This window comes from Corvus kubaryi, unplaced genomic scaffold, assembly GCF_017639235.1.
Source record: "Corvus kubaryi isolate FWS band 111438036 unplaced genomic scaffold, C.kubaryi_AGA036_p1.0 37260, whole genome shotgun sequence".
Lineage (NCBI taxonomy): Eukaryota > Metazoa > Chordata > Aves > Passeriformes > Corvidae > Corvus > Corvus kubaryi.
The window spans coordinates 6,393,712-6,404,232 of record NW_024581077.1 but is presented as its reverse complement, the minus strand read 5'-3'; the positions used below and the strand labels follow the sequence as shown (position 1 = coordinate 6,404,232).

Below are 10,521 nucleotides of genomic sequence, written 5' to 3'. Positions count from 1 at the left end.
CCCAGTTGCTGGATTTAGTCCAGATTCATTGGAGAAACAGGCACCACTGGCTATCTTACACAGCAAGAAACATATGCTTCCAGCACTCCGTTTTTCCTCCTGTCCTTTAAAGGCACAGCTTGCAGGCTAAAGACAGCTAAGAGCAATTTTTTTGACCAAAGCTGCCTTTTACTTATTTACTACTATTTTTTAAAATTTTCTATGTAAACACAGCACGTATTTAAATTGCTGTATGACTAGATATGATTGATGACATATGTAAAACGGCACTGTGCAGGCTTGCACACTGACCTTGAGGAAATCCTCTTTGTGCATTTCAAGGTCATGGCAGGCACACCTTGGTGCAAGTGTGTTTGCCTGGTAGCATGAAAATGGTCTGGATCTCTTCTTAAGGTCTCAGGTCTGTTTTTGTTAATCCACACACTGAATATTTGCTTTTTCTGTCAATCACAAATAAGAAAGAAAAGTGATCATAGAATTACAGAAGATCCTGAGTTGAAAGGGACCCTCAGGGATTACTGAAATCCAACTCCTGGCCCTGCACAGGACATCCCAAGAGTCACACCACATGCCCGAGAACATTGTCCAAATGCTTCTTGAACTCTGCCAAGCTTGGTGCTGTGACCACTTCCCTGAGCAGTCTGTTCCAGTGCCCAGCCACCCTCTGGGTGAAGAACCTTTTCCTAATATCCAGCCTAAACCTCCCCTGACACAACTTCAGGCCATTCCCTTGGGTCCTGTCACTGGTCACCACAAAGAAGAGATCAGTGCCTGCCCCTCTGCTTCCATGGCAGTTGCAGACCAGAATGAGGTCTCCCCTCAGTCTCCTCTTCTCCAGGCTGAACAGACCAAGTACCCTCAGGCACTCCTCATAAGGTTTCCCTTCCAGAGCCTTTGCCATCCTTGTGGCTCTCCTCTGGACACTCTCTAATGGCTTTGTATCTTTTGTATATTATGGTGCCCAAAGCTGCCCCCGGCACTCGAGGTGAGGCTGCCCCAGTGCAGAGCAGAGTGGCACAATCCCCTCCCTTGCCCAGCTGGCGATGCTGTGCCTGATGCACTCCAGGACACCGGTGGCCCTCCTGGCTGCCAGGGCACTGCTGACTCATGTTCAACCTTCCGTCCACCAGCTCCCCCAGGTCCCTTTCTGTGTCACTGCTCTCCAGAATCTCATTCCCCAGTCTGTCTGTACATCCAGGGCTGCCTCATCACAGGTGCAGGATCTGGTACTTTCCCTTGTTAAACTTCATGTGGTCAGTGATTGCCCAGACTTCTAATTTGTCCAGATCTCTCTGTAGGGCCTCTCTGCCTTGGAGGGAGCCAACAACTCATCCCAACTTATTATCATCAACAAACTTACTTAGTATCACTTCGAGTCCTGCAATCAAGTAATTTTTTAAGATGTTGAAAAGCACTGGCCCTAAGACTGAGAACCCCACTAATGATCAATCACCAACCATGCTCTACCCTGGCTCCATCTATACAGCCTCCCACGTTCACTGCCAATTTGCTGTGGTTTAACCCATGATAACCACATGATAACCACAAAGCTGGTTTCACTTGGCAGCAAGGTGGAGAAGCTGCACAAAACGGCAGCAAAATGTCTTTCAGCTCTACTGCTGCTCTCTGGGTGCCCTGAAGTAAATCAAAGCCTCTCTTATTTCTCCCACCTCTTGAGATACATTTTATCATCACTGTAAGGTGCTGGAAGATCCACCTAACCATTATGACACGAAAGTGAGACTTTAAAGACTTTAAAGGAGTACTGAAAGGAAGGGCCATTTATATTAAAAGCAGTTATTTCCAAACCTTTTGGATCAACTAATCTCAGAGAGACCCCTGATGACCTTGGCAACCCTCATCATCCAAATCCCTGACAGAAATATTATGTACTTCTCTGGACCAGCTGCAATTGTTTCCATAGCTTCACACATCCTCAGCAGCTTGCGAGCAGCTCAGAAGCCCCTGGCTCAGGTAGCAACCATAAAGCCAAGTTGAGTTTCCAGCTGTGGGAATGACCCTGAACACAAGTGCAGCCAAATCACTGACTTGCTCCGTGCCTTGGTTTCCCCATCAGACCAGACCTTTCAGGGCAGATGTGGTCTCCCCAAACACTCAGCGCATTGAGCCCCAGTTGCCTCAGCTGCTACTGTAATACAGATAAATAATTTTTGTTCTGCCTTTGAGTCACTACTATAAATTATGTGCTTCGGTCTGGTAAACACTATTGCATCATATCTTTCATCTGATACTGGCTAAAAGAAAAAGGAAAAAAAAATGGTTTCAATATCACTTCTGCTCTCTTTCAAAGAGAAAAACCCAGCTTCTTCACACGCTTTCCCTAAGTATTGTTTGTCTTTCTTAAGTTCGACCTGTGCTTTGCCACCATCAATCTTTCACATCCACTGTGGACTGCCAGGACTGTTGGCCAGCTCTGAAATTATGACAGATAGATGAGGATTCACTCAAGCTATCCTAGCACAGCCAAAGCACCAGGAAAATACACCAGTTGCACCCTCCACACAACACATGGACTCCTTAACCTCTGTGGGCATGTCCACCTCAATTGATGCAATGCCTCGGAACACACATGGGGCAGTCCTGACCAAACCAGTTTGGGTTTCAGCAGCTGACAAGCTGCCCCAGCATGTGTGTTGGCAGCAAACAAAACAAAGACTGTCCACCTTCACAGCGAGCTGGGCTACAACAGTTCTATTGCTCCTGAGATTGGTGGCACTACGTCACAGAGGTGTAAGAAATGTTGGGTTGGAGGCAGCTCAGGAAGGCTCCAGTCCAGCCTTGCATTTGAGGTGCAATTACTAGATCAGGTCAGTTGGAATTTCCTCTAGCCAAGCCTTGAAAATGTCTAAAGACTGAGAGCCTGCAGCCTCCATGGGAACTGGTTCCTCTACGCCATGACCCTCTTACTGGAGGGGCTTTCCTAAGACCCAACCTGATCCTCCAAAGCTGGGTTGTGGTTGTTGTGCCTTATTTTGTCACGTTCTACAATCAAGAAGAGTTTGACTCCATCGCTCCCACAACCATCCTCCAAGTATCTGCATGTTCCTAGATCACAATTATCATGATGACAATACATCACCACCTGACTGTTTCCAGAAAATGCTACAGTGGGCAAAGAAATGCAGCCCCACACTCAAATAAAATGACCCCAAAAGAAGGTTGTAGGGAAGAGGTCATGTTTTGACTCATCAGCAATGATGCAGCAGAGAAACAAGTTAGAGAGCGGGACCTTTGTGCAGCATTGTGCAAGAGAGCTGGTATAGCAGGAGTGCTGGCAGGCACTGCCTTTGCAAGCAAAATGCACCCTCTGACCTGCAAAACCTTCTCTGGTGGAGCAAGTGTTCATCCCTCCTCTGAATCATGGGGCAGAAGATAACAGCTAAAATACATTATGGTCTTTTGGAATCAAGCTGGGATATTACATGGGAGGAGCAGGGTACAGCAAGGTGGTCTGACAGATGGAGTAAGTGCAAAGTCATGGAGTTCAGTGCTGTCAAAACTTTCTACAAAAAACCTGTCAGAGGACACTTCCCTGAGTCCCATCAGGAGATCCAGGTGACATAATTGGTGCCCTTAAGCCTCTTAACTATCCCTCCCTGCATCCGGCCTCAAAATCCGTAAGTTAACCTAAACCAGCACTGGAAGGAACTTCTGGAGAATTTGTCAAATTTATTCCACTGCCTCAAAACAGATTCAGCTCTCTGAAGTGGAGTTAGGCCAACCTGCACTTCAGAACTGCCACGATGGAGACTTCAAGCCCATCCCAAACCATCTGTTCCACTGCTCCACTCCTCCAGCAATCAGAGGTTAGGAAGTTTTTCCTACACTTGTTTCCCTTGCTGCAGTTCAAGCTCAGCACTTCTTGGCCTCCAACCACTGCCCATGGAGAACAGCTTACTCCCTTCCCCTTCACAGCTACCTTTGACATAGTTGAGGACTGTTATTTCTGCTCTCAGCCCTCTCATCCTTAAACAACCCCATTTCCTTCAGTCTTTCTGTTTTCTATACTTTTGCTCATTTTTTGGTGCTTTTCTCTGGTGTGTCTGCAACTATTTCCTATCTTTGGTAGAGGGTAGAGCATCCTGAATGAGGCATGGCACAGCTGAGCATGGGAGTGACCGATTAAAACTCCTTAGAGAAAAGAAGAAAAAAAAGGATATAATTTTGCACAATACCCATCTTTTGTACTTTGCTGCAGAATAAAAGGATGTTCTTTCTTCTCCCTCGTATAAAATTTCATCCCAATCAGCACTGTGCCAAACTCCACCTGGCACCTCCACCATTTGACAGTCTATGATATCGCTGCACAAATACTTCAGTCCACATCCCACATTCTCATTTAAGGAAGACATCCTTACAATGCATTTTGAAGTGGGATATGAAGCATCTACTTCAGGCACCAAAAGAAGCCCTTCATCAAGGAGTTGCCCCTAGGAATAAGGCTGCTATCAGTAAATCAGCCCCTTAACCTCTTCTTGCTTGTCCCATCGGAGAGGAGTAGCTCTTCCAATGACCTTGATTAAACTGCTTTTGCTTGATGTAGGAACGACCATTGATGCACAAAGCCAAACCCAGATAAACCAGCTGGGAGAAAAAATAAAAACCCCAAAGCACTAAAGGACTGTAAAACCAGTACACGATGAGAAGCTTTTGTTTTAGTCAGAACTGCAGACATACATCTCAGCCAGACAGAAAATACTCTGACTTCATGGTACATAAATGAGCAGGCAGAGCACACTGATCTAACGATAGGGAGCTGAGCTGCTCTACAACAGCACTTATTTTTCACAGTGCTTCCCTGCCAGACAGTCCACCCCCGAGCCCATCGTGCCGGGCAGTGGACAGACACAAAACACTGCTCTAAACCCACATCTAACACAGGAGACAACAGACAGGCACGTCCAGCGGGAGAGGACCAGGAGACAGTGAGTCAGTACAGCACCGCACAACATGCGCTGGTCTCGGCTCATTGGTCACACAACTAAAGCCCAGGGTTTTGTTTAGGGACTGGGGTTTTTTTAAAAATTATTTTCATGTGTGTTTTAAGGAGGAGCCAGGAGGAGAATTAAAAGATGGTTCTGTGCTTTGTGGCTGCATACAAGGAGACCCTTTCATGCATGAAAGTCAGAAAGGCAAAAGGGACAGGCTTTTTTGTAGGGTCTGTAGCAACAGGACATGGGACAATGGTTTTAAACTGAAAGAGGGTACATTTAGACCAGATATGAGGAAGAAAATTTTTTTAAATGGGGGTGTTGAAACACTGGCACAGGTTGCCCATAGAGGTGGTGGATGCTCCATCCCTGGAAACATACAAGGCCAGGCTGAATGGGGCTCTGAGGAACCTGGTCTAGTTGAAGATGCCCCTGCTCATTGCCAGGGGGTTGGGCTAGATGAGTTTAAATGTCTCTTCCAACCCAAACCATTCTTGGAAGGTACAAAAAGTGTTTGTCTGAAAAAAAGCAGTTAAGCAAGAGGACGAGAGAGCTTGGTGTCCCAAGCAGAACAGAGGTGAAAAGAGTTATTTTGGTGCGTCAATTACTTGGGACCTTCAATTATTTGCCTAGCTTTTATTATCAATATTACAGTAGCATTTACAGCCAAACTGCCCAGAGTCTACATGAACCCCTATTTGCAGTTATGAGCCTGAAAAAAGGCACACTTTGTCTCAACCTTAAGTAGTCATTGTTTGATCATTTAAATGTCCCACAACAGAAGAGAAACTCACAACACTGATATATCCCAGAGCATTGTACAAATAGGTCCCACAATCTCACATAAACACAATCCTCTGAAGTGAAACAAAGCAGGTATTTCTGTAAATGCAGATTAATGCTGCACAGATCAGGTGTGGAGAAGAGTTCCCTTTCCCAACCTCCCCGGGTGAAAGTTAGAGAGAAAATTTAGAGCTTTCCTCTCTTGCCATAGATCTCCTTGAAAAATAAAAGCAAAACAAACCCAGGCTTATAAAAGCACAGCACTTCAAGGACAGCGTTAGCAACACACCCATGTGCAGACACATACATTTGAAATGCACTAGTCAAAGAAAAAATAAATCTATCATCTACCCTGTGTCAATACAGCCGGAGCAGGAACTTCAAACCCCATTAGCAGCATCCTGCAGCCTGAGATTTCTCCTTTGAGGTCTCAAAGCAGAATATAAACCGAAGCTAGAAGGAAAGCAGCAAAGCCAGCGATTCAGCACCTTCTCTTTGAGGCCGTACAAAAGCCGGTGTAAACCGCCTTTTGTGCACGAAAACCAAAGTCCAACCATGTGGGTTTGTTGTAGATGAAGATGTCTTTCCTCTGTCGGAGGAAAGACATCACCCTCAGGCTCTGTACCAGCAAGCTGCTCTGAACTACTCTCGAGGAGAACTTGAACAACACACCAACGCCCTTAATGCACACCACAGTGATATAAACACAGTATCAATAATAATGCATTAAAAAGCAAAGGGACGGGGCACCACCAAGCGAGACACAGTCCAAGCTAAAGGCCAACGCTTTCAAATCCAGCCACTGATGCAGGAAGCTGGTGCAACTGGTGTGACTGGAAGGGAAGTCCCACTGACCACAGCGCTGGGACCGCTCCAGCACAGAGATCCCCTCGAGTGACATCTGCCAAGCATTGCTTCCTGCCCCGCGGAGGCTGCGTGGGCTGGCCGGGCACATCTCAGCATGGCCGCATTTCCTCTTGGGGGAATGAGGATGTTTTGAAAACTTAGGTGGCTTGCAGAGCACTTTGGGGTGTATGTGGATGAAAAGCACTCTTATGCACATTGATAATTAGCACTAACTGCCGGCGTGTCACACCCTCCACGTAGAGCATTTAGCAGATTTATTCAGCTCTTGCTGGAATGCCAGAGCACAAGCTGGATATTCAGACAGTGATGTGAGAACCCTTTCATGGGGCAGATGCTGGGGAGCTAATGATGTTTGATGAGTTAAGGCCATTGGTGACTCAGGATCAGCAATTAGTTGATTTCTGCGGGAGGAAGGTGCTTTGCTCCATTAAGCTAAAAGCATCCTCCACAGTTCAGCATGCACAAAGTCATTCTGTCCACCTCCCACAAAGCCTGCCTACATTCATTAGGGGGTTGATATTTCCCACATAAACACTCAGGTTTACCTTACTGGATTCCCTAGTAGTTCCATCCCACAGCCCTGTGCCAACCTGATATTCCCTCAAAGAGCATGAGGCACACAAGGAAAGGATTGCCAAGAGCAACTGGACACACAGTCTAATGCAAAGGGATGTGGTACCACTGATGTCTATGGGGCTGAACCCATTTTGGGCAAGGCTAATAACACTCTATCACAAATCAGACACACCCCCAGTCCTGCTCTAGCCTGCAATACGGGACTACAGACATCCATCTCCCCCTCAAGGGTAGGCAGTGATGCTTCCATCAATCAGTAACAGGCACTGGGGAGACACCAGCTGCACTTGTTCTGCCTGCCATTGCCGAAATGCACGCAGGCAAAAGAAACAGGACCAAAGGAAGATCTGGCTGGTGTTCCCCCAGGAAGGGAGAGCATCCAGCTCCCTCCCAGAGGCTGCATTCCAGTCAACTGAAGGCTGGCTGAGGCTGGTCATTGGTGTCAGGGAGTGGGACCCCTGACATCCTGGGAAGCGATGTGCCGAGTCATAGGATGGCAGCGCGTTTCTGAGCGCTAATGCTCGTGGCACATGGCAGGACTGTCAGGCGGAGGACGCAAAGAACAGTTATTTCTTTCAATGAGTGGGGAATGTGACAGAGCTGGCATTTGGACCCTGTTTTTACAACTTCTTTGAAGTGTTTGATCTCAGCCGCTAACGATACAAAGGCTATCGAAGCGCTACTGGTGCTATCTTCAAAGGGTTCGGACGTTCAATGATTAATAGGAACCGTGCACGGGATGGGGGACAGGGACTGTTATGGGAATGCTGGGGGGATCCAAGATGTGTTAGGTACCTTTACTCTTTGACACCAAGGTATTCCCAGCCTCCCCTAAAACAGACGACTTCAAAGGCGGGGGTGTCGCAGGTCCCGGGTGAGCCCGGCCACCGCAGGGCGCAGCCAGAACGGCCCCAGCGCCGAGTGTCCGCTCCAGCCGCGGCCGTCACCGCCCGCCCCAGCACCCCGGGGCAGGGGACAAGCCGGGGGGCTCGCAGAGGCTCCCACCCGCCTTTCCCTGGGGCGGGGAGCCACGAGCACTCGTTCCCCGCCCGGGCAAGGGGCACCCCCGCCCTGCCGAGGCTCCGCGCCGCCGGGAGAGGCGGCGGCAGGTGCACCCGGGCTGGCGGCGGGGGAGCGGGGATGGAGGCGCGGGGGATGGATCCCGGCTTTTCCGGGGCCGCGGTAAGGATGAGATGGGGTGGGCTGAGACTTACGTATCTCCGTAACTTCTTCTCCGGCGGTGACTTTCGGAGCCAGCCCGAGCACACCACCTCCCCGCCGCTCATCGCGGCAGCCGGGCGCCGCCGGGCGCTGCCTCCCGGCGCTCAGCGCCGGCCGCGCCGGCCCATGGAGGGCGGGCGGGGGTGGGTGGGTGAGCGGATGGATGGATGGATGGATGGGTGGAGGGAGGGAGGGAAATAGGGAGGGAGGGATGGAAGGATGGATGGGGGGGCGGCGAGCGCCTCCCCCCGCCGCCGCGGCCGCTGGGCTGCGAGCGGGGAAGCAGGAAACTGGCTCCTTCCCGCTCACCACGCCTCCGCCCGCCCGGCGCCCCGCCAGCCGTGTTAAAGACACAAACCCCGCGGGGAGAGGGGCTCCCTGGCCCCACGCCGCCCCCGAGGGGCTGCCGCTCGTCCCTGTCCCCCCCGCACTCATACAGTGCCCATAGAGAAACTTTATCCATACTGCAGCAGGTGATCTCTAACAGCGCAACGTTTCCTTAATTAAAAAGTGCAGCTCCCCCCAAACCTCTCCCCTGTAAGGTTTCATTATCCCAGGACCCTTCCCCTCTCTTGATGGAAAAGGCCTTCTCACCTCGGAAAGGAGAGGCTGGCTTTAGCCCCACTGTGCTCAGGGGCTTGTGCCTGAGATGAAGGTGCCATAGGAAAACAAAGAGGTTGAGCAAGAAACAGCCAAACACCAGTGATGCCAAAAACCCTCCTGGAGAATAAAAATAGCAATAAAAAAACCACGAGGGAAATCAATAAAAGCTTCGAATTTTATTATTGATTTTTAAGTAATGGAGCAGTGGCCACTGAAAGGGGATTTGACTGCCATTGGAGTCTCAGGCAGACAAGCCAGGTTTTGTATTTCAGTGTATTATACCCTGGCTGAGATTCACTATCAACTTTCAGATCTCGAAACATCATACATTTCGAAGCCTGATCCTCTCCTCCCCAGCTCAGTAACTAATAAAACGTCCCTCCACAGCCCTGCAAGTTGGGTTATGCTCTAACCCTCCTTTCACTGCACCCTTTAAAGCAAAACTTGGGCATGGCACCCATAAAAGCTGACTCCTCTTAGCCCACGCTCACATGGAAAACACAACCCATTTGCTAGGGATGGATTTCTAAGACCTGTCTCTATACAACAGCTCTGCCCCAAACCTGCCTGGGCACATTCAGTCATCCCTGCCTCAGCTTCCCTGCCTGTCCAACCTCTGTGGGCAGGGATGGTCCCTCCTTATGTGTTTGTACCGTAGCTGGTGCAATAACTCCATGCTGGCTGGATGTGCTACTGTATGTCAAACTACAACCTTTATATAATGCTGCTCGAGCAGGGATCTTGCATCACTTTAGAGCAGTAATTGCAACTTGCAGTGCCTCTGGGAGGTAGGAACAACACCTCTTTTCAAGATGGGGACAGCACGGTTAAGCCATATGTTGTTTATCATCTTTGTGAATGCATAAAGTAGGGAAATAACCCCTTACAGAACAAGTCAGTCATTTGTTAGGAATGTATTTTCTCAACAGCTTTGTTTTCCTGCCAGTGAAATGCAAAGGCTACATAAGAAGATTTTTCTACCTTCTCATTACCCAAAGGAAGGGCTTGATCCTACCCCAGTGCTGGGCAATCTCTGCACAGAGAGGCTATGCTCAGATCAGCTTGCCCATCTCTGCCAACGTGGCATGTGTGATGGGGCTGAGAGCAGAGGAGGATGGAGAGACCAGTTTTGTGCTAGCCTCAGCCAGCATCACCTTATTCAGTGCACTGGAGCTATATCAATTTACACTGCATGAGAGCAAGAGTCTCACCCGCAAACTCTCCTGGCTTAGAGGCACTTTGTACATTCGTAGAGAAAACTGTGTCCTGGTGACCTGCACTTGAGACATCTTCCCAAAACACACAGTAGTTTCAGGGAGGCCAGTGAACTATTGGGGATTTAGAAAGACTCAGTCAAGAACAGATGATCATGATTAATACACAGGTATTGTGCAAAACTATTCCACGGTGTATGCTAATGATTCACAGGTTAGGAATTCACTCATACTGACACCATTGCAAAGTGGTATCAGTTTGAAGATCAGTTGCAGTTGCAGAGAACCCTGGCTGCATTTTTATG

The 10,521-nt window shown here is 48.9% G+C and overlaps 1 protein-coding gene across 5 annotated transcripts in view; it reads right to left on the bottom strand.

Annotated features, from left to right (window-relative positions):
- GAB2 (GRB2 associated binding protein 2) overlaps positions 1-8,538 on the bottom strand; it is a 93,827-nt gene extending 85,289 nt beyond the window's left edge. For 2 of the 5 annotated variants that reach the window (XM_042024163.1, XM_042024165.1), the window contains exon 1: positions 8,393-8,538. In XM_042024163.1, coding sequence (XP_041880097.1) covers positions 8,393-8,464 — 72 coding nt within the window. In that variant the 5' untranslated portion in view covers positions 8,465-8,538. The remainder of the gene's footprint in view (positions 1-8,392) is intronic. The other 3 variants (XM_042024167.1, XM_042024168.1, XM_042024166.1) reach the window with 2 other exon arrangements.
- Positions 8,539-10,521: the final 1,983 nt, after the last annotated feature.